The following is a 24,224-nucleotide window of genomic DNA, read 5'->3' as shown; positions in this document are numbered from 1 at the left end:
TCAGCTCGCAGAGCCCCTCGTACTCCAATGTTATCATACATCCCATAAAAAGAAAAGAATGAGGAACGGCCCTGCTGATGCTGATAGCAAATCCCATCCCCTCCCATGTTTTAACCCTAATTCACGGCGGCAACCTTCTTGGAATGACCTTGGAACTTTCCAACAAGTTATTAATATCAACAGATTATTTCCTGAATTTTGCCTGCACAAAACCGGTTCTTCCTTGCTATTTTTCTAGCCAGAAAACCACTTCCTTTTAAGAAAACACAAGTCTGATAAAAACTTAAATGCATGGTGGCGGCCAAACTCCATTCCATTTAACTTAAAATGTAGTGGCGACATGTATGATTACGCCCCTTCCTATTAAACACATCACCTTGGATTGTCATTATGGAATCAGGTTTACTCAACTGCTCACATCTCACGGGAATTTCATGAGCATCTAGACAAAGTGTTGTCAGACCATAATTTTTGACACAATGCAATTTTATGGTCATAATCTAATGGAACAAATTTCAAATTGACTGGTTGATAAGATTGTATAATTTCTACATCACGTTCACTCTGTTCTTTTCTTTGTACATTACTACAAGATGGTTCACTGCTTCCACTGACAGTTTCACCATCATTACAGATACTGACATCATCTGCCCAGACAGTAACACCTGTAATTTCAAACAGTTCATTGTCACTGACATTCATAGACTTTCCAAGTTAAGTACAATACCTGCACACACCTTGCCATGATGACACACATTTGAGCAAGCTTCTGCCTTCACTGTGCTGATGTCCATGCTGATTTCTAGAATGTGAATCAAAAATGTAATACATTCCATCTTTAGCAATGACTGCAAATGTGTTGCCTTTGAAACAAATGAAACTGGCACAGTATTTCTGAATTGTCTGCTCTACTGCCCTACTCAACGGAATCATATTGAGCTCAGTCAGATGTCCTTCTTCTGCAAAAGTGCAAGAAACAGATTCAGCAATCTTCATGTGGAAACATTTACCAAATGCATCTATCTTATCAGGCAACTCACTGATTAGCAAATATTCATTCATCATTGTAGAGCTCCGAGACAAACAACTGTACAATTCATTCCCAGTATTGAACACAAAATCCACGTCTTTGCAACTCCACATATTTAACGGCTTAATTCGGCTATAGAGGATTCCACACAGGCTCTTACAAACACATTGTCTTCCAGCCAGTTCCGCAAATCTGAGATCACCTTGATGGAAGCTACCTTGAATACATCCGATTTCTTTAGTCTCATTAATCTGTTGATTGTCTTTACAAGAACAACTGTGTTTACTACTACATGTACATACATGTATTTTGGCTCCGAGTTTTTTCTTGTCAAAATCTTGTGCTAAATCTTCCATGTTGTCTCCAGCTTTTCTTTTGGACTTAATTTTCTAAACACTGTTCTTTTCATTCTGTATGAACACTCGCTCTTTCCTTCTACTTTTGCCATTAACATCTCTACTTTTCCTTGCAGACTGACCTCTTGTCCTCTGTACATTGTCTTGATTTTCCTCATTCTTATCATTTCCACTACTACAACTAATCTCAGCATTACTTTTCTTGCTGCGTAAAAAATAACCTCAAGTCTGCTGAACAATGCAACATCTTTCACCTATATTTAAACATGCCTGTTTGCAGTCCATGTTATGTACATGCTCAATTTTGTCATTGCCTGCCTGTTCCTCACCTTCATTTCCATGTACGGTTGAAACTTCAATGTGCTTAAGACTCAACAGCTGCTTCCTCCGTGTACACTTCAGATGATGGCATCTCAAATTTGTTCTCATCTGTCGGAATGCCAAGATCATACAACAAAGAGTCATTGTAGGTACACCTCCCACATTTTAGACACAGCCATGCTACGGATTTGCTTGCAAGCACAGACTGAATGTTTGCAAATCCCATACAATTGACATGATAGAAGATTTTACAAGTATCACACTGCACAACTTGATCGTGTTCACTAGCCACTTGATCACACAACCAACATTGCTTGACTTGTACTTCGTTTATAGAACGATTCACATCCATAACTGCTGACTTCTCAACACTACATCTCTTGTGAAGTTTCCTTCCTATATTCCCATTTAGTCCATCTGAACATTTACTTTTCTTCAACAAGACCTGTTGGAGTGAATGTGGAATGAACTGAACACACTAAGGAATGAAATGAGATGACAGGGCATGGTTAATGGGACAGACACACTGGACGAACTGCACAAAAACAGACCAGAAGGAACTTGATGTCTTGGATGGCGTCACGACACTCTTCATTTCTGAAAACAAAATAAGAAGAAAAAATACATTTGTAAATGAAGTATGAATACAGTTAGGGTGAGAACTAGTGTGTAACAACCGCAACACAATTCTTCACAAAATTGCCTTTTGTCTTGCACAACATGCAGATTTGTGTAATACTCAAGATTTTAAAAGACACATGATCAACTATAATCAAAAGACATTTGCCTTTTTCAAGTGACTTTGAAAAGGAGGGGAAAGAACTGAAGACAAACCATATATGTATTGTTCAACCATTTTGTACCAGAACATACTCAGGACTCGTAAAGATCTGTCTGTGGAGGGCATACACACCCCTCCCCCACCATAGTTATGTAATTGATGTTAATCTTCCACATGATCACATGCACTCGCATGCAAATATCACATGCAAACATGTGTCGAACACAAAGGTCAAGCAGATTGAAAAATGCATACAGCATACACATCTGAACCCGTACGCGATCATGCCACACTTTACACAACAAACAGATCTTCAGACTTTTGGCATCATGCTAAAGGAGCTTAGATTGTAAATACTTTATTGTATTTGTAAATACCATTGCAGTAGTACCACTTTAAATGTCCCCCTATTTCATATATGTATAAATTGACCACAGCAACCCACAAAATTAATAATTAACATAGACTGCTTTAACAATACTGCCTACTTTGTAGTCACCTAATACTCTTTGGGGCATTTCAATACAGTTGTATGCCGCTGTAACCATATTGAGTCAACCGAAATGCCACAAAAGACTAGGGCCTACCAAGTAACCACATTCCTCAAAGATAACACAATACGATCAAACCATCTTGAGAAAAGATGTTCAACAAAAAAACTTGACTTCCATGAAATTTCACTTAATAAAATTTCACTGACTACATCATCCAATTCAAAATAGATCATGTCAGTTCATAGCAAACATGCATGCAACATGGAGGTAGGAAACATAGATCATTATGCAGGAGTAGTAGGGAAGGTGGGGGTACGGGACCAAAATGGAAAAAACCTGTGGCGAGCCTGGACACGCCGCTCTAGTTTTAAAAATAGTTGGGGAAAAATATAGGGGAATCCCCCGCGGCAAATTTTTAGAAATCTGACGTCAGGTTCGGGAGCAAAATAGAAAAATGTGTGCCAAGTCAGGGCCTGTCGCTCTGGAGTTAAAAGATTAATCTGTCGTCGCTAAAATAAGGTGATGTCACCACCACGTGACCTTGAAAAAAATTCGCGTAAACAACGTGACCTTGAAACGTGTTGAGGAACGATAGAAATGTGGCGTAAACAACGTGACCTTGAAACTCGGGATAAACAATGTAACTTTGAAATTCAGGATAAAAAAGAGGGAATTTCAGCTACAGTCAAGCTCTCATGGATTATGAAATAATTGATCGCCCTCCAAAAAAAATGAGAAAAAAATATATATTTCCTATAACAAAATGGAACGTAATATGTTCAGACCGACCGTCAAATGATATTCTAAGTGGAACAAAGCCACGCTGCGTGATTACGTGCAGCGATATAATATACCGCACTATGAAAATGTTTCTCTTACTAGTAAAGTCTACATCGAGGGGATAACAAATTATGAAAGTAAATTTAAAAACTTGAGGAAAAAGACACTACATGAGCTCCAACAGATTGTAGACGAACAAAATCTAAAATACGTACCGACGGGTTATAAAGGACGGTTTTTTTGAGAAAAAAAATTTATCTCGGCGATTAAAACATACAGACAACCCGAAGACTTTACAGAGTCAGCTTTTAGAGAAACGAGAAGGTTTAAAAATTACTACAGAAACTGGGAATTAAACCCCAGACTTTATAACCATGATTTAATCAAGTTTTTTGATTCGCACAGGAACAAATAGTCAATAAAATCAAGTCTGAATTGAGAGAGCTCAGAGGTTTAAAAGTAGAGCTTGTACTAAAAATAAGGTATCGAAAAATCAAACCGAACGATATCATCGAAACGATCGAAGCTATTCATTATAGCAAGCCGAAAGCCGTTTTAAATCAAAGTCAAATAAAACAGGTTTTAAAAGAAGAGATCGAAGAGCTTTTTAAAAAGGATGAAAGGTATACGAATCAAGGATCGGGTTGGGTAGTCGATACAATACTCGCGTTATACATCAACATCAACATATATAATCCAGTGAGAGGTAGTTCTTACATAAACCTACCCGGACATCTTAAAATTTAACAGGCGATGATCAACGTACAAAACAAAGACGACGAGTGTTTGAGATGGTGTTTGAGATCTGCCTTGGGGTTATACACGGACAAAGTAAAAAATCAAATAAGAAATAATCCTCAATATAAAATCAACAAAAGCAGACCGTCGATTTACATCAAGACGACGGACTCAAATTTAAAGGCGTTGACTTTCCGACACCGGTCGATCAGATACCCAAGATAGAAAGACAAAATAATTTATCGATAAACGTATACGGTTATGAGCGTGAGATATATCCATTATACGTGTCTAAAAACTACGGGTCACGATAAATTGATCTGCTTTTGATTTCTTAAGGTGACAAGCATCACTATTGTTGGATAACATATTTTACGAGGTTGATGTACGACGTTACGAAACATAAATGTAAGAAATATTTTTGTCGAAGACGTCTATGTCATTTTACCAATCAAAACAAATTAGACAGACATATCGCCGATTGTTAGGGTATAGATGCACATTCATCAAAGATTGTATTTCCGACAGGTAAACCAACATACAAAGACGGGCAACCAGGCGAAAGAGACGTACCGATATTAGAATTTAAAAACTATAGACACAAACAAAAAGCACCATTTGTCATTTATGCTGACTTTGAATCCATACTACAAACAACAACAACACCCACACAAGCACTTACATCTAAACTTACTCACTCAGACAAAGAGACGAACACAAAAAAGATTAACGTTCACAAAGCAAGCGGTTATGCGCTAGTTGTCGTCCGATGCGACGGTAAAAATGTGTATCAAGAGACTTATAGAGGCAAAGACGCTTCAACTAGATTTATAACAACGTTGTTACAATTACAAAGCGATATTAATTGTCTATTTGAAAAACCCCAACCCATGAAATTTAACGAGAGAGCTAAAGACCATCATGATAAAACAAACGCGTGTTGGATTTGTGAAAAACCAATTTATCCCAATTACTCGAGCAACTGTCAGTGCCAGAAACCCAGAGAACCCAAGACGATAAAACAAATGAAAGAATATCATCACAAAAATAGTACTTTTCTTCAACAAGACCTGTTCAGTCTTATGTTTGATCGACTTCCTTTTTTGGCTTTGCTCTTTATTTTGCATTTTCTTGATAACATAAGACAGACTTCTTTTTGTGTGACGCTGCATACTCTTTTGTGTTTTCTCATTGTTCCTCCTCTCTTCCTTACTCATACGCTGTTCAATGACCTTGCCATTCCTCAACCTATGTAATGCTTGTCTTCGTTCACATCTTCTGATTTTCTTTCTGTTCGGTTTTGACACCTTCTTTGTCTCTTTGATATACTCTACAATACAATCCAATACCTGATGTCTACTGCAGCATGTTTGCCCACTGGCCTTCAACCTTCGCACTGCTTTCTGCTGTTTCAATCTCTTTGTGGTCATTTTGTTGATTCTCCACTTCTTCCATCGATTCACATGTCTTTCAACATCTGCCACAGGAACAAACATGTACACAGGTTCTGATTCACACACATGTTCAGCATTAGACTCAAGCATGCCTGTACGTTCTTGTATAAACTCAATGATACACAATGGGATTTCATTTTGTCTACACTTTGATTCTTGTTGGAAATTTGGTTTTCACACATCCCCTGATATAAATCTTGAGTTAACCTTGAAAACATTAACTGACTTCAACTTTGTCAGCTCTGGCTACAAATTGACAATCAACTTCAGATTTGTAATCTTTAGCTCAGAATTGACAATCAGCTTCAGCAAGTAATCGTTGCCTTTGAATTGGCAATCAACTTCAGCAAGTAATCTTTGCCTTAGAATGGCAATCAACTTCAGCAAGTAATCTTTGCCTTTGAATTGGCAATCAACTTCAGCAAGTAATCTTTGCCTTTGAATTGGCAATCAACTTCAGCAAGTAATCTTTGCCTTTGAATTGGCAATCAACTTCAGCACGTAATCTTTGCCTTTGAATTGGCAATCAACTTCAGCAAGTAATCTTTGCCTTTGAATTGGCAATCAACTTCAGCATGTAATCTTTGTCTTTGAATTGGCAATCAACTTCAGCTTGGTAACTTTATAACAAAATAGCTTTAACACAGAACACGTTTAGCTCACAAAAAACAACTTCAGCTCACATATAACAACTTCAGCTCACATATAACAACTTCAGCTCACATATAACAACTTCAGCTCACATATAACAACTTTTATTCATATGATATTTAGGAGATGAAATGTTGGAGTGAATGTGGAATGAACTGAACACACTTAGGAATGAAATGAGATGACAGGGCATGGTTAATGGGACAGACACACTGGACGAACTGCACAAAAACAGACCAGAAGGAACTTGATGTCTTGGATGGCGTCAAGACACTCTTCATTTCTGAAAACAAAATAAGAAGAAAAAATACATTTGTAAATGAAGTATGAATACAGTTAGGGTGAGAACTAGTGTGTAACAACCGCAACACAATTCTTCACAAAATTGCCTTTTGTCTTGCACAACATGTAGATTTGTGTAATACTCAAGATTTTAAAAGACACATGATCAACTAGAATCAAAAGACATTTGCCTTTTTCAAGTGACTTAACTACATTATGTACAGTCACACTCTTGGGGGCGATGTGGGCTTCAAGAGTATGTACATTTTTGAAAAGGAGGGGAAAGAACTGAAGACAAACCATATATGCATTGTTCAACCATTTTGTACCAGAACATACTCGGGACTCGTGAACATCTGTCTGTGGAGGGCATACACACCCCTCCCCCCACCATAGTTATGTAATTGATGTTAATCTTCCACATGATCACATGCACTCGCATGCAAATATCACATGCAAACATGTGTCGAACACAAAGGTCAAGCAGATTGAAAAATGCATACAGCATACACATCTGAATCTGTACGCGATCATGCCACACTTTACACAACATACAGATCTTCAGACTTTTGGCATCATGCTAAAGGAGCTTAGATTGTAAATACTTTATTGTATTTGTAAAGGGCACTTTTGTTTTGTTTATAGTCAATCCTTAATTTGTGAAAAATACCATTGCAGTAGTACCACTTTAGTTGTCCCCCTATTTCTAAATATTGAACGTTAATAAGCATAAGGGTCTGACGTCTGACAAATGATGTACCAAAGAATTTAATACACCACTTTGTAAATTGATCATCTAATGCAACACATCATATATGTATAAATTGACCACAGCAACCCACAAAATTAATAATTAACATAGACTGCTTTAACAATACTGCCTACTTTGTAGTCACCTAATACTCTTTGGGGCATTTCAATACAGTTGTATGCCGCTGTAACCATATTGAGTCAACTGAAATGCCACAAAAGACTAGGGCCTACCAAGTAACCACATTCCTCAAAGATAACACAATACGATCAAACCATCTGGAGAAAAGATGTTCAACAAAATCACTTGACTTCCATGAAATTTCAATTAATAAATTTTCACTGACTACATCATCCAATTCAAAATAGATCATGTCAGTTCATAGCAAACATGCATGCAACATGGAGGTAGGAAACATAGATCATTATGCAGGAGTAGTAGGGAAGGTGGGGGTACGGGACCAAAATGGAAAAAATCTGTGGCAAGCCTGGACACGCCGCTCTAGTTTTAAAAATAGTTGGGGGAAAAATATAGGGGAATCCCCCGCGGCAAATTTTTAGAAATCTGACGTCATGTTCGGGAGCAAAATAGAAAAATGTGTGCCAAGTCAGGGCCTGTCGCTCTGAAGTTAAAAGATTAATCTGTCGTCGCTAAAATGAGGTAATGTCACCACCACGTGACCTTGAAAAAATTTGGCATAAACAACGTGACCTTGAAACGTGTTGAGGCACGATAGAAATTTGGCGTAAACAACGTGACCTTGAAACTCGGGATAAACAATGTAACCTTGAAATTCCGGATAAAAAAGAGGGAATTTCCGCTACAGTCAAGCTCTCATGGATTATGAAACAATTGATTGCCCTCCAAAAAAAATGAGAAAAAAAATATATTTCTATAATAAAATGGAGAGTAATATGTTCAGACCGACCGTCAAAGGATATTCTAAGTGGAACAAAGCCACGCTGCGTAATTACGTGCAGCGATATAATATACCGCACTATGAAAATGTTTCTCTTACTCGTAAAGTCTACATCGAGGGGATAACAAATTATGAAAGTAAATTTAAAAACTTGAGGAAAAAGACACTACATGAGCTCAAACAGATTGTAGACGAACAAAATCTAAAATACGTACCGACGGGTTATAAAGGAGGGTTTTTTGAAAAAAGATTTAATCTCGGCGATTAAAACATACAGACAACCCGAAGACTTTACAGAGTCAGCTTTTAGAGAAACGAGAAGGTTTAACAATTACTACAGAAACTGGGAATTAAACCCCAGACTTTATAACCATGATTTAATCAAGTTTTTGATTCGCACAAGGAACAAAAAGTCAATAAAATCAAGTCTGAATTGAGAGAGCTCAGAGGTTTAAAAGTAGAGCTTGTACTAAAAATAAGGTATCGAAAAATCAAACCGAACGATATCATCGAAACGATCGAAGCTATTCATTATAGCAAGCCGAAATCCGTTTTAAATCAAAGTCAAATAAAACAGGTTTTAAAAGAAGAGATCGAAAAGCTATTTAAAAAGGATGAAAGGTATACGAATCAAGGATCGGGTTGGGTAGTCGATACAATACTCGCGTTATACATCAACATATATAATCCAGCGAGAGGTAGTTCTTACATAAACCTACCCGGACATCTTAAAATTTAACAGGCGATGATCAACGTACAAAACAAAGACGACGAGTGTTTGAGATGGTGTTTGAGATTTGCCTTGGGGTTATACTCGGACAAAGTAAAAAATCAAATAAGAAATAATCCTAAATATAAAATCAACGAAAGCAGACCGTCGATTTACATCAAAGACGACGGACTCAAATTTAAAGGCGTTGACTTTCCGACACCGGTCGATCAGATACCCAAGATAGAAAGACAAAATAAATTATCGATAAACGTATTCGGTTATGAGGGTGAGATATATCCATTATACGTGTCTAAAAACTACGGGTCACGATAGATTGATCTGCTTTTGATTTCTAAAGGTGACAAGCATCACTATTGTTGGATAAAATATTTTACGAGGTTGATGTACGACGTTACGAAACATAAATGTAAGAAATATTTTTGTCGAAGATGTCTATGTCATTTTACCAATCAAAACAAATTAGACAGACATATCGCCGATTGTAAGGGTAAAGATGCACATCCATCAAAGATTGTATTTCCGACAGGTAAACCAAAATACATAGACGGGCAACCAGACGAAAGAGACGTACCGATATTATAATTTAAAAACTATAGACACAAACAAAAAGCACCATTTGTCATTTATGCTGACTTTGAATCCATACTACAAACAACAACAACACCCACACAAGCACTTACATCTTAACCTTCTCACTCAGACAAAGAGACGAACACAAAAAAGATTAACGTTCACAAAGCTAGCGGTTATTCGCTAGTTGTCGTCCGATGAGACGGTAAAAATGTGTATCAAGAGACTTATAGAGGCAAAGACGATTCAACTAGATTTATAACAACGTTGTTACAATTACAAAGCGATATTAATTGTCTATTTGAAAAACCCCAACCCATGAATTTTAACGAGCGAGCTAAAGACCATCATGATAAAACAAACGCGTGTTGGATTTGTGAAAAACCAATTTATCCCAATTACTCGAGCAACTGTCAGTGCCAGAAACCCAGAGAACCCAAGACGATAAAACAAATGAAAGAATATCAGTACAAAAATAGTACTTTTCTTCAACAAGACCTGTTCAGTCTTATGTTTGATCGACTTCCTTTTTTGGCTTTGCTCTTTATTTTGCATTTTCTTGATAACATAAGACAGACTTCTTTTTGTGTGACGCTGCATACTCTTTTGTGTTTTCTCATTGTTCCTCCTCTCTTCCTTACTCATACGCTGTTCAATGACCTTGCCATTCCTCAACCTATGTAATGCTTGTCTTCGTTCACATCTTCTGATTTTCTTTCTGTTCGGTTTTGACACCTTCTTTGTCTCTTTGATATACTCTACAACACAATCCAATACCTGATGTCTACTGCAGCATGTTTGCCCACTGGCCTTCAACCTTCGCACTGCTTTCTGCTGTTTCAATCTCTTTGTGGTCATTTTGTTGATTCTCCACTTCTTCCATCGATTCACATGTCTTTCAACATCTGCCACAGAAACAAACATGTCCACAGGTTCTGATTCACATACATGTTCAGCATTAGACTCAAGCATGCCTGTACGTTCTTGTATAAACTCAATGATACACAATGGTATTTAATTTTGTCTACACTTTGATTCTTGTTGGAACTTTGTTTTTCACACATCTCCTGATATAAATCTTGAGTTTACCTTGAAAACATTAACTGACTTCAACTTTGTCATCTTTGGCTACAAATTGACAATCAACTTCTGATTTGTAATCTTTGGCTCAGAATTGACAATCAGCTGCAGCAAGCAATCGTTGCCTTTGAATTGGCAATCATCTTCAGCATGTAATCTTTGCCTTTGAATAAGCAATCAACTTCAGCAAGTAATCTTTGCCTTTGAATTGGCAATCAACCTCAGCAAGTAATCTTTGCCTTTGATCTGGCAATCAACTTCAGCAAGTAATCTTTGCCTTAGAATGGCAATCAACTTCAGCAAGTAATCTTTGCCTTTGAATTGGCAATCAACTTCAGCAAGTAATCTTTGCCTTTGAATTGGCAATCAACTTCAGCAAGTAATCTTTGCCTTTGAATTGGCAATAGACTTCAGCAAGTAATCTTTGCCTTTGAATTGGCAATCAACTTCAGCATGTAATATTTGTCTTTGAATTGGCAATCAACTTCAACTTTGTAACTTTATAAAAAAATAGCTTTAACACAGAACACGTTTAGCTCACAAAAAACAACTTCAGCTCACATATAACAACTTCAGCTCACATATAACAACTTCAGCTCACATATAACAACTTCAGCTCACATGTAGCAACTTTTATTCATATGATATTTAGGAGATCAAATGTTGGAGTGAATGTGGAATGAACTGAACACACTAAGGAATGAAATGAGATGACAGGGCATGGTTAATGGGACAGACACACTGGACGAACTGCACAAAAACAGACCAGAAGGAACTTGATGTCTTGGATGGCGTCAAGACACTCTTCAATACTGAAAACAAAATAAAAAGAAAAAATACATTTGTAAATGAAGTATGAATACAGTTAGGGTGAGAACTAGTGTGTAACAACCGCAACACAATTCTTCACAAAATTGCCTTTTGTCTTGCACAACATGCAGATTTGTGTAATACTCAAGATTTTAAAAGACACATGATCAACTAGAATCAAAAGACATATGCCTTTTTCAAGTGACTTAACTACATTATGTACAGTCACACTCTTGGGGGGGCGATGTGGGCTTCAAGAGTATGTACATTTTTGAAAAGGAGGGGAAAGAACTGAAGACAAACCATATATGTATTGTTCAACCATTTTGTACCAGAACATACTCAGGACTCGTGAACATCTGTCTGTGGAGGGCATACACACCTCTCCCCCCATCATAGTTATGTAATTGATGTTAATCTTCCACATGATCACATGCACTCGCATGCAAATATCACATGCAAACATGTGTCGAACACAAAGGTCAAGCAGATTGAAAAATGCATACAGCATACACATCTGAATCTGTACGCGATCATGCCACACTTTACACAACATACAGATCTTCAGACTTTTGGCATCATGCTAAAGGAGCTTAGATTGTAAATACTTTATTGTATTTGTAAAGGGCACTTTTGTTTTGTTTATAGTCAATCCTTAATTTGTGAAAAATACCATTGCAGTAGTACCACTTTAGTTGTCCCCCTATTTCTAAATATTGAACGTTAATAAGCATAAGGGTCTGACGTCTGACAAATGATGTACCAAAGAATTTAATACACCACTTTGTAAATTGATCATCTAATGCAACACATCATATATGTATAAATTGACCACAGCAACCCACAAAATTAATAATTAACATAGACTGCTTTAACAATACTGCCTACTTTGTAGTCACCTAATACTCTTTGGGGCATTTCAATACAGTTGTATGCCGCTGTAACCATATTGAGTCAACTGAAATGCCACAAAAGACTAGGGCCTACCAAGTAACCACATTCCTCAAAGATAACACAATACGATCAAACCATCTGGAGAAAAGATGTTCAACAAAATCACTTGACTTCCATGAAATTTCAATTAATAAATTTTCACTGACTACATCATCCAATTCAAAATAGATCATGTCAGTTCATAGCAAACATGCATGCAACATGGAGGTAGGAAACATAGATCATTATGCAGGAGTAGTAGGGAAGGTGGGGGTACGGGACCAAAATGGAAAAAATCTGTGGCAAGCCTGGACACGCCGCTCTAGTTTTAAAAATAGTTGGGGGAAAAATATAGGGGAATCCCCCGCGGCAAATTTTTAGAAATCTGACGTCAGGTTCGGGAGCAAAATAGAAAAATGTGTGCCAAGTCAGGGCCTGTCGCTCTGGAGTTAAAAGTTTAATTTGTCGTCGCTAAAATGAGGTAATGTCACCACCACGTGACCTTGAAAAAATTTGGCATAAACAACGTGACCTTGATACGTGTTGAGGCACGATAGAAATTTGGCGTAAACGACGTGACCTTGAAACTCGGGATAAACAATGTAACTTTGAAATTCCGGATAAAAAAGAGGGAATTTCCGCTACAGTCAAGCTCTCATGGATTATGAAACAATTGATCGGCCTCCAAAAAAAATGAGAAAAAAAATATATTTCCTATAATAAAATGGAGAGTAATATGTTCAGACCGACCGTCAAAGGATATTCTAAGTGGAACAAAGCCACGCTGCGTGATTACGTGCAGCGATATAATATACCGCACTATGAAAATGTTTCTCTTACTCGTAAAGTCCACATCGAGGGGATAACAAATTATGAAAGTAAATTTAAAAACTTGAGGAAAAAGACACTACATGAGCTCAAACAGATTGTAGACGAACAAAATCTAAAATACGTACCGACGGGTTATAAAGGACGGTTTTTTGAAAAAAGATTTAATCTCGGCGATTAAAACATACAGACAACCCGAAGACTTTACAGAGTCAGCTTTTAGAGAAACGAGAAGGTTTAAAAATTACTACAGGAACTGGGAATTAAACCCCAGACTTTATAACCATGATTTAATCAAACAAATCAAACCGAACGATATCATCGAAACGATCGAAGCTATTCATTATAGCAAGCCGAAAGCCGTTTTAAATCAAAGTCAAATAAAACAGGTTTTAAAAGAAGAGATCGAAAAGCTATTTAAAAAGGATGAAAGGTATACGAATCAAGGATCGGGTTGGGTAGTCGATACAATACTCGCGTTATACATCAACATCAACATATATAATCCAGCGAGAGGTAGTTCTTACATAAACCTACCCGGACATCTTAAAATTTAACAGGCGATGATCAACGTACAAAACAAAGACGACGAGTGTTTGAGATGGTGTTTGAGATCTACCTTGGGGTTATACACGGACAAAGTAAAAAATCAAATAAGAAATAATCCTCAATATAAAATCAACGAAAGCAGACCGTCGACTTACATCAAAGACGACGGACTCAAATTTAAAGGCGTTGACTTTCCGACACCGGTCGATCAGATACCCAAGATAGAAAGACAAAATAAATTATAGATAAACGTATACGGTTATGAGGGTGAGATATATCCATTATACGTGTCTAAAAACTACGGGTCACGATAGATTGATCTGCTTTTGATTTCTAAAGGTGACAAGCATCACTATTGTTAGATAAAATATTTTACGAGGTTGATGTACGACGTTACGAAACATAAATGTAAGAAATATTTTTGTCGAAGATGTCTATGTCATTTTACCAATCAAAACAAATTAGACAGACATATCGCCGATTGTAAGGGTATAGATGCACATCCATCAAAGATTGTATTTCCGACAGGTAAACCAAAATACATAGACGGGCAACCAGGCGAAAGAGACGTACCGATATTATAATTTAAAAACTATAGACACAAACAAAAAGCACCATTTGTCATTTATGCTGACTTTGAATCCATACTACAAACAACAACAACAACACCCACACAAGCACTAACATCTAATCCTACTCACGCAGACAAAGAGACGAACACAAAAAAGATTAACGTTCACAAAGCTAGCGGTTATTCGCTAGTTGTCGTCCGATGCGACGGAAAAATGTGTATCAAGAGACTTATAGAGGCAAAGACGCTTCAACTAGATTTATAACAACGTTGTTACAATAACAAAGCGATATTAATTGTCTATTTGAAAAACCCCAACCCATAAAATTTAACGAGCGAGCTAAAGACCATCATGATAAAACAAACGCGTGTTGGATTTGTGAAAAAAACAATTTATTCCAATTACTCGAGCAACTGTCAGTGCCAGAAACCCAGAGAACCCTAGACGATAAAAAAAATGAAAGAATATCACTACAAAAATAGTAAGGGATTTATCGAGTCTAAATGTCTCGACTGCAATAAGAGCATTAATCAATTTAGAAAGGTGAGAGATCACTGCCACGTCACTGGTAAATATAGGGGTGCCGCATATTGTAACGCTTATTGTAACCTCAAACTACAAATTAAACCCGGTTGTACACCGGTACCGGTCTTTTTCACAATTTACAAAATTACGACGCGCATTTAATCATGCAGGGAATGACAGAATACGATAGCCAAACAGAAATACAAGTTATGGCTAAAAATTCAGAAAAGTATATTTTGTTTTCGATAGGAAATCTACGATTTTTAGACTTGTTTAGTTTTATGGCATCATCGTTGGATAAATTCGTGAAAGCTTGTCCAAAAGAGTCGTTTCATCTACTCAAAAAGCATTTTAAACATCCTGACTCGTTATTACAAAAAGGAATTTATCCCTACGAATATATGAACTCGTTTGATAAGTTTCAAGAGACCAGCCTACCCCCCATCGACAAGTTTTACAGCAGACTAAAAGACCAACATATATCGCAACAAGACTATGACAGAGCTCAACGCGTGTGGAACGAGTTTAATATACAAAATCTAGGAGAATATCACGACTTGTACGTGACTACCAATACGTTATTACTTGCAGGCGTATTTGAAAACTTTAGAAGAACGTGCATAGAAAAGTACAGGCTAGATCCAGCCAACTATTACACCGCACCCGGATTGTCCTGGGTACTCTATTGAAACACTCGGAAGCTAAACTCGAACTGTTGCAAGACGTCGACAAACACTTATTTTTTGAAAAAGCAAAACGAGGAGGCATATCTAGCGTGGATGGACTGAGACATCACAAAGCCAATAATCAATATCTCGATGACTACGATTCAAACAAGCCCTCGAGTTATATCGCTTATCTGGATGCCAACAATCTGTACGGTTGGGCTATGAGTCAATATCTACCGGACAGCGATTTTAAATGGACACCCTCGAAACCGTTTACCGAAGAAAGAATATTAACGCTTAAGAAAACGTCCAACACCGGTTACTTTTTCGAAGTAGATTTAGACTACCCGTACGATCTACACACCAAGCATAACGATTATCCCCTAGCGCCCGAAAATATGGTCGTACCCCAAGCTTGGATGTCTGATTATCAAAATGAGTTATTGGATACCGAACCTAGTAGCGACGTACAAAAATTAACGTGTACGCTTAATCCAAAACAAAAATACGTGTTGCACTACGTTACGTTGCAGTTATACCTTGATCTCGGTTTGAAACTAAAAAAAGGTACATCGCGTGTTAAAATTTAAACAACCACCTTGGATGATATCTTACATCGATAAAAACACGCAACTCCGAATAAAAGCAACCTCTGATTTTGAGAAGGACTTTTTTAAACTGATGAATAACAGCGTGTTTGGTAAGACGATGGAAAACGTTAGAAATCGAAAAATAATTCAAAAACCGAGCTATAAAACAACAACGCCGTTTCCAGAATGTGACCTGTCGTTTGTCGAAACATATAAAACGACAACCGTGTTATAAAAGCCCATTTACTGCGGAGTGAGCATCTTAGATCTCTCAAAGACGCTCATGTACGATTTTTATTACAACCGATTGAAAGACAAATACGGAGATAAAATCAGGTTGATGTATACGGATACGGACAGTCTGTTGATTGTCGTTCACACGGATGACATATGCAAAGACATGCGATCTCACGGGCAACACTACGACTTTTCGAATTACAATCTGGATCACGAGTTATACGATCCAACCAATAAGGAAGTGATCGGTACATTTAAAGACGAGTTTGGAGGTAAGGTCATTCAAGAAGCAGTTTGCGTAAGACCTAAGATGTACTCGATTTTAGCAGATGACAACAACATCACTCTTAAAAAGGCCAAGGGGGTCACAAAATCAGTCACTGACAAAAAATTGAAACACCGACACTACTACGACTGCATCTTTAAAAATAAATCTAAAACAGAAACGATGACTCAAATTCGATCGGAAAAACACATCCTTTACACCATATCGCTAGATAAATTGTCGTTGAGTCCGTTGGATCCCAAGAGGTACATTTTACCGGATGGAGTACACACGCTCGCTATCTTTTGGCTTAACGTCTATCTATGTCTGGCTTGCAAATGTGGGGGATGAGGCAATTGCCTTGGAGCGGAACAGAAAATGATCATTTGTGAGAGACCTTTGGTTGTTTATCTCAACGTATCTCGAGAACCCGATATCAGAGCACACTGGGGGTAGTGGTTTTGTAAAGAGGATGAAGTTCCCTTTCAAACATTTGATACAAACAACCAACAAAATGTCTTGCAGTGGTCGGTTGTATGAGTTCACGTGGCCAGCGTGTTGCATGCGGTATGCAAATTGCAAGGTCAATTGCGCAAGCTGTAGAGCTGTCTCACACACATTGATCTGTTGCGCGTTTGGGCCCCAAACTTTTCATTATGATAAAAAATAGCGCATTCCTACTGTCTCCGATCTATGAAAAAAAGGCTAATACTAGTGTATTTTTCCATGCAAACGTAAATTATAGTGACGATCTCGTGTCATCAAGTCTGCTTCATCGGATCGGAGTACAGCCCACATTCTGGTATCCCACACCGTTGGTTCTTACCGTACGAAGATCCGTGCTAATGCACTGCTATACGCCTCGGCGGAATGCGCATCCCTGCTTCGTCATACCGCCAGGGGGCGCCCCACTACCTACGAGCTTTTGCTGAGCGAGGATTCCGACGAAATTCAAGCTTACTTCGACTGTCAGCCTGCAGAGAATAATCCAGGTTACAATAATGTTTGGGAAGCATCATGGAATCGCGTTTTCATATCAGTACTAGAAAACAAGGGAAAAAAGGTTTGCATTTTCATTATTACATTGGAATGAAAATGTTCGTGAATTCGTGAATCTTCAGTTTCTCATCATTGAGGTTTATAAGTTGAAAAGTGTCATCAGGTTTTCTACCCCTTATTATAGTTCAGAATCAGATTAGCTTTCACACAATGTTTCCATGTTTTATTATTTAAATTAGAATCAGTTTCGTTTGTTTTACTCGTTTGTTACCAGCAGAGTGTTCAAGCCCGCAGCCCCTTGGTATGGAGGACGGGACAATCCAAGATAAACGAATCACGGCGTCCAGTAGTTACAGCTGTTGCCCTGCCAGTGAGGCACGCCTCGACGACAACGGATGGGCAACCTCAAGGTAGGTATCAAGGTAGGTAGGTAGGTTTCCTTTACATTATACAAAAAAAATCTCATCCCCAGCCAAAGCCCTACCCGGATGTGCATTTGAATTGCACACTGTAACGAGTTTCAATAATTGTGATCGATTTTCAAATCCATTCCAAAACCGAGTTTGCGGATAATTGTTATTTCATTGTTCCTCTTCCTCTCTTCTCTCTGTGTACAGTGTCGACGCCAATCCCTGGATCGAGGTGGACCTCGTTCAGAGTACAGTGGTGAGTGGGGTCATCACACAAGGCGACGGCCGCGGCACTTGGTATGTGAAGAGGTACGTGGTGGCGTATCAGAAGCAGCCCTCATCTGACTATGAACACGTTAATAGAAACGGAGACATCAAGGTAAACATCAATCTTTACTAAGTCTTGCTGTAAGCTTAATTTAACTTTTGTACAGTTTTGAAAAGAAAATGAAAAGGTATTTTTCTCATATTTTGTTTGGGCTTTATTGCAGTATGACAACTTCATTCTGTATGACTTTGTGTGGCTCCATGCTTATGCAACCAATGAGCTACTCTGAAATCGTGTCTGGAATTAAAAACGTAAATGGAACCAACAATAATTTCAGATCATGTAAACAAGAAATGAGAAATTGTATGGAGCGAGTTTAATTAGCTTTGTGCAATAGGGTGAGGTTTAGGGTTTTTAGGATCAAAAGCAGGACTTTCTTTGTTTGATACGTAGTGGCAACCAAAACAGCAACCTCAGAAAAGATTGATGCTACATTCTCTTAAAGAGGGGTTATTTAAAAGAAAAAAGCTTTAGTCCCCCCCCCCCCCAAAAAGCAAAATGCTGTGAAGCTCAAAAAGAAACCCAAAAAAGCCCAGTCAAGATAGGTCTATATGGCTGAAAATGATCTTAAATGTGAGTCCCACCCAGGACAAACAGTTTACTTTATAACTTTATAACGCTTTGTTGAAATTCTGTTTCAAAGGAAGACCCTGTCAGTTAAGAATGCCTACTTTGTTGTAGTTTTGGTCCTAGTCTTTACTACAGGTAGGCCATTTTGTTACAAACGTGCGTTTATGCGTTGGGATTTATTTCAGGTGTTCATCGGTAACACTGATGGCAACACCCCGGTCACTAACCTTGATTAGATGCTTTATGGGCTCCGTGTATGAACAAGAGAGCGCGCTTTTTGAAACACTTTCGAGAATCCCTCGAACTTTAACAGTCACCGTGTTGTAGTAAATATTTCATAATTTAAAATATAACAGTCACAGTGTTGCGTGCAATAAATAAATTAAACTATAATTTCAAAAAGTTAAAAATATTAAATTTGATAACGAATACAGCATGTTACAATCAACTTGACAAAAGCTTTTTTTGTACATTGGAGTCAGTTAATGTTAGTAATTATGTTTGGTATTTAAATATCAAAACATATTTGTTTCAATTTTAAACTGAAACGAATTCTTGCACGCCGAGCTAGTCCGTGTATGCTGTTATACTGCTCGTACCAACTGCAATATCGAATGGTGATCTAGACGACTCATTTCATTTTGGAAAAAAAATGAACGGGAAGCATTATGGGTACCTTTACCGCCATGATTCATGAATATGCATTCTGCGCGCGCAACGCTAGTCGCCGGTGCTAACTACGGCTCATTGGTAAAGGCTGCATACTAGACAGCCCCTGCATATGTTCATAGGTAAGATCGGGAAGCAGTAATGTAGTGCCTTGATGCTGGGCCTTGGCCTTAAGGCTGCCTTAAGGCTGGACTTTGGGGCCTTGGCCTTGGCCTCGAGGCTTGAGGGCAAAAGCCTTGGCCTTGAGGGATCAGTGCCTTGCAATTTTGAGTCGAGGCTCTTCAAGGCCCATAGATATTTTCATTTTCCGAGAAATATCTGTTTTAAACTTTTCTGTTACCATTTTAATCGTGTTACCATTGAGGAGGGAAACACCCTATAGATTTGTGTGTTGTTTAGTCATCTGACTTTTTGTAAGCGAATGATGGGACTTAGAGAATTATACGTAAAACCACACAAAGTTTTAGTGAGCTGCTTTTTTCTAACTGATGATCAATCTGATTGGTAGTATATGTCTCCCTGATAAGTGCTAAGGATTTGCATGTATCTGTTTTAGGTAATGCTAATATTTCTGACCATGTTGGCCCAGCAAATAAAAATTGCCCAAATCAGTTTCTTGGATCCCCCTTTTGTTACACTCGGGAGAATTGTGCGTCAATATAGAAGTAAATCATTATTTTGCTTTAGTTAAACCATATTCATGAAGACCTGAACTTATACTTTAATAGATACATGTAAAATGCAGTCATAAAACATTGTATGTAAACATTTTGATTGCAAGTTGTTCTTCTTAATGAGCGATTCGTGATGATGTGTCATGTGACTATATTTAGTTCTATATTAGTCGTCATTTTATAAAACAGGGCCTTGGCCTTGGCCTTGAGGATCAAAGCCTTTGCTCCAACACTGTCGGGAAGTCTACATGTCATCAGTCGATTGATATTTCGTTGTTGGTCGGCTCTGCAATGGCCAACATTTCCGACGTCATTTCTTTCCCCTCAGCCTCCTACTCAGGCTTCTTCTCGCAACGTGTCCGCTCTCGCTTCAATTGCAGCTCCAGCAAACAGTATATGCCCAGGGAGAACACAAGGATGCACATGACGATTGAGATCACGTGGTAGACACACAGGGATTGTGGGATACCAAGGGCCAATATGGCAGCGGAGCCCAGAGACTGCCAGAAGCACAGATTGCCGAACGCTGCCTCTTGTTGACAAACAAACAGCATTCCCAACAGAGCTATCAAAAAAATGATAATAAAGATCAAAGTCAGTCGTTTCGACTCAAAATGTGAACCTAAATTTGTAAGGTTACAAAAACTGTATTAAAGTCAAGGAGATCAAACAAGTAATCACAATTCATCACCAGTCAAGCAAATCACAAGTCAAATCATGGGTCAATCGCGTTTTTCACAAGGAATCCCAATTCGGTGACACATTCCTTTATCAGCGTTTATTCACTGTCACCTTTCTGTGATCGACATGTGATTTGGCTTTTTATTGACATGTGATTCTTTCGATGTCACTTGTGATTTGATTGACTCGTGATGTATATTGTGAATGACATGTGTTGTGACTTGTGATTGACTTAGTGTTAACTGTATTTGACTTGTGATCGACTTGTGACTGTGACTTGTGAATGACTCGTAATTTGATTTGCGATGGCTTACTTGAGCTTATCGTAGCAATGCTTGCTCTCGCAAAGCCAACCGCCACAGCCATCAGAACGAGATGCCACAATCTGCCCTGGTCAGGGTCCCAGACCAACATGAAAACTAGTACCAGCAGGTAAGTAGCGCCCCCAATGATGAAGAGTGCAAACCTGCTGACGCACTTCATCAGCCGACCAATCAGGAAGGATGAGATGCAGCTGGAGACGGAACTGCCCATCATGACGTAGCCGACAACCTCGATCCCTCGTGTGCAACCAACGAAAAACTATGTGACCAAAGTTAGTGGATACGAGCAGATAAATTCAGACCACTGCAATAACGGAATCAATACACTATTTGATTTACAAAATGCCTATCTAAAGGGTCTATATACATGCTGAGGTTCAAGTCATCATGCGTCTATCTTAACATTTGCAGTGGTTTATTTTCAATTTGGTTGGCAAATTGCACATAATGTAAAACCGATAAATCCAATCCTGTTTCGGTGAATGTTTCGGTTGAACGCATGGTGATTATTCGGCATATCTGCTGCCACCAAGAGTTCAAACCCACCTTTGTAAAATGGCCGCCCATAAACATCACATCCACTCCCAAGTACAACAGCGTTGGTATGAGCATTGCCATGCGCGGGTTAGTCATCAGGCGGAAGGTGGCGGCAATGTTGGCCGTGATTTCCCGCCAAGTAGACCGTGGGTGTTCGCCGTCGGCCGCCACCTCTTCTTCTTCTTCTTTCCCACTAAGTCTGGTCCCGGGCTCGACTGCGTCGATTTTATCCAGGAAAACCACAGCAACTGTCGCTGACAGCACGCCGCAAGCCAGGTAGATAGAAATGAGCGTGGTGCGAGTCGACTGGTCTGGGGGCGGAGGACGCTGTGGTTGCTCTCGATATCGCCTCCTGGTGGAAAGAAAAAGTCGAGTCTAGATTACTTGGATGTGGAAGCGGCTGCAGCCACTTCCCATAGACCCGTGTTATTTCCGTAGCCAAGTAATTCGGTCGAGGCTACAGGCTACGGCAATGTTAGAATTCCAGGGATGATTTAATGGGGATAAGCCCCCTCCCCTCCCCTCGATCCATTTGTTTGGCAAAATCATATGTCTGTCTGAGCTGCATATAATATTACGAGCAATTAAAACTAATAAACATGTATTACCAATAGCGCCCAATTAGACATAGTGTGCAGCACCCCTAAATGAAATTTTTCCCAAATGCTTGACTTAGTTTTCACAATTCGGTCAGATTTCATCAACTTGATGTATCACCTTCTCTGGCCCAAACCCAGCTCTTTAAAATGCATGTAACTTTCATCGACATCACAGGTTCCGGCTTTGTCCATTTGAAATGAGCAAGCGCACGAACGTCAAGAATGGAAAATGGCCGGCATAATGTGCTGCCCCAATTGTCAGAAAAGTCTAGAATTCTCACCACATGCCCTCATGCCGCAGAAGGACACATCTGCAGTCTCTGCGTTTGACGCGCTGGCATTCCATTGGCCGATGTCACTGCTGACGTCATCACCATCATCCTCGTCCCCGGGTTGTCCATAAAACACCAATGAGGAGATCAAGTTGCCACACACCGTACCCAAGTAAGACACCGTGTGAAAAATTCCGTTGAAAATAGACCGATATCCACGGTAGAATTCCTTCCCTTGATATGTGCCATCTGGCAATGGTGGTGATGTAAGTTCCTCTTGCCACCCAGATCAAAGCGGCACCGACGCCTGGAAACAAGGCGACAGTGAGTAGCAGATACGCGCTACTACAGTAGTTGCTGGCCGTGTACACAGCAAAGAGTGAGATCCCTAACACTAGGCCCCACTTAGTGCCGAGTTGGCAGCGCACTTCGGCTGGTAACGTCAGACCTGCCAGCAAGCTGCTAGCATACAGTACCGTCAGACTCGCAAAGCCTACACTTTGTGTTAGATTCAATGTGCTTTGTATATCCTCTATCCCACGGAAGGTTACAAAACACAGAAAGAAGCTTAAACAGAAGACGAAGAGTCGCTTCCATTCACGTTTAATGGCTCGCTTGTTGTCCTCTTGTGACTGCATTTTGATAAAGCGTAATCCCTGTTTGTCAAAAAAAGTTTGATTGATAAAGTATAAACAGATGAATGGCCCGCACGTATCAGGTCAATATCAATGACCTTTGTGACTCAATCGATTAAGAATACAATGATGAATCAAAGCGTGCGGACGTTCCTATTCCGATTGCAGTAAATAAACAAGGCCAAAATTAGGTTCGTGTTTTCTAAAGAAAGATTTGTTCATCGAACACAGCATCGAGATCGAGAAAGGACAGGATATTTATTAACATTATCAAAATGAAAGTAATGTAACAAGTACATTTGTATCACATGTATATGGCTTGTAAAATGAGAAGCACCGACTTCTTTTTGATTATGTGTTTAATTTGCTGTGGTCTTACGTACATGAGCAATTTATTCCAATACGGCTACCCGCATTACATACATCAGAGTTGATGACCTATGAACTTTTGATGACTGGATCCTGAAGCAGAAAAGTACTTCAGGTCGTTCTTTACTGCGGATTTGAAGCTGTTAGCTTTTATAGGATTGAGTGTGGCTGGCTGTTCCAGTGTGGGATTATCCTAAAAGTAAAAAAAAATATAAATTGTTCAGCCATATGGTTGCGAAGT

At 38.8% G+C, this 24,224-nt stretch overlaps 2 protein-coding genes across 2 annotated transcripts; one reads left to right on the top strand and one right to left on the bottom strand.

The window, feature by feature from the left end:
* The first annotated feature begins 16,815 nt into the window (after positions 1-16,815).
* LOC119731410 (lactadherin-like) lies at positions 16,816-19,460 on the top strand. The gene is made up of 4 exons (XM_038204582.1): positions 16,816-16,924; positions 18,191-18,326; positions 18,534-18,705; positions 19,410-19,460. Exons 1-4 carry the CDS (start codon positions 16,816-16,818, stop codon positions 19,458-19,460), a joined length of 468 nt encoding a protein of 155 aa, XP_038060510.1.
* A 1,439-nt stretch (positions 19,461-20,899) lies between these two features.
* Positions 20,900-22,253, bottom strand: LOC119731401 (protein unc-93 homolog A-like). The gene is made up of 3 exons (XM_038204575.1): positions 22,118-22,253; positions 21,563-21,830; positions 20,900-21,132 (listed from the first exon to the last, which is right to left on the bottom strand). The coding sequence occupies exons 1-3, from the start codon at positions 22,202-22,204 to the stop codon at positions 20,900-20,902; spliced, it is 588 nt and encodes a 195-aa protein (XP_038060503.1). The 5' UTR covers positions 22,205-22,253.
* Between the last annotated feature and the right edge of the window lie 1,971 nt (positions 22,254-24,224).

Source organism: Patiria miniata, unplaced genomic scaffold (assembly GCF_015706575.1).
Source record: "Patiria miniata isolate m_02_andy unplaced genomic scaffold, ASM1570657v1 HiC_scaffold_1, whole genome shotgun sequence".
Classification (NCBI taxonomy): domain Eukaryota; kingdom Metazoa; phylum Echinodermata; class Asteroidea; order Valvatida; family Asterinidae; genus Patiria; species Patiria miniata.
The sequence above is the reverse complement of the archived record's forward strand: the minus strand, read 5'-3'. Positions and strand labels throughout refer to the sequence as shown.

What these genes read in the sequence shown, in the direction of transcription:
- LOC119731410 (XM_038204582.1), top strand. Translation starts at nt 16,816, where the DNA reads ATGCGATCTCACGGGCAACACTACGACTTTTCGAATTACAATCTGGAT. An exon ending in ATTTAAAGACGAGTTTGGAG is followed by an intron (nt 16,925 to 18,190) that starts GTAAGGTCATTC and finishes GTTTGTTACCAG; the next exon opens with CAGAGTGTTCAAGCCCGCAG. An exon ending in AACGGATGGGCAACCTCAAG is followed by an intron (nt 18,327 to 18,533) that starts GTAGGTATCAAG and finishes CTCTGTGTACAG; the next exon opens with TGTCGACGCCAATCCCTGGA.
- LOC119731401 (XM_038204575.1), bottom strand. Translation starts at nt 22,204, where the DNA reads ATGACTAACCCGCGCATGGCAATGCTCATACCAACGCTGTTGTACTTG. An exon ending in TGGGCGGCCATTTTACAAAG is followed by an intron (nt 21,831 to 22,117) that starts GTGGGTTTGAAC and finishes TTGGTCACATAG; the next exon opens with TTTTTCGTTGGTTGCACACG. An exon ending in CATTGCTACGATAAGCTCAA is followed by an intron (nt 21,133 to 21,562) that starts GTAAGCCATCGC and finishes TTTTTTTGATAG; the next exon opens with CTCTGTTGGGAATGCTGTTT.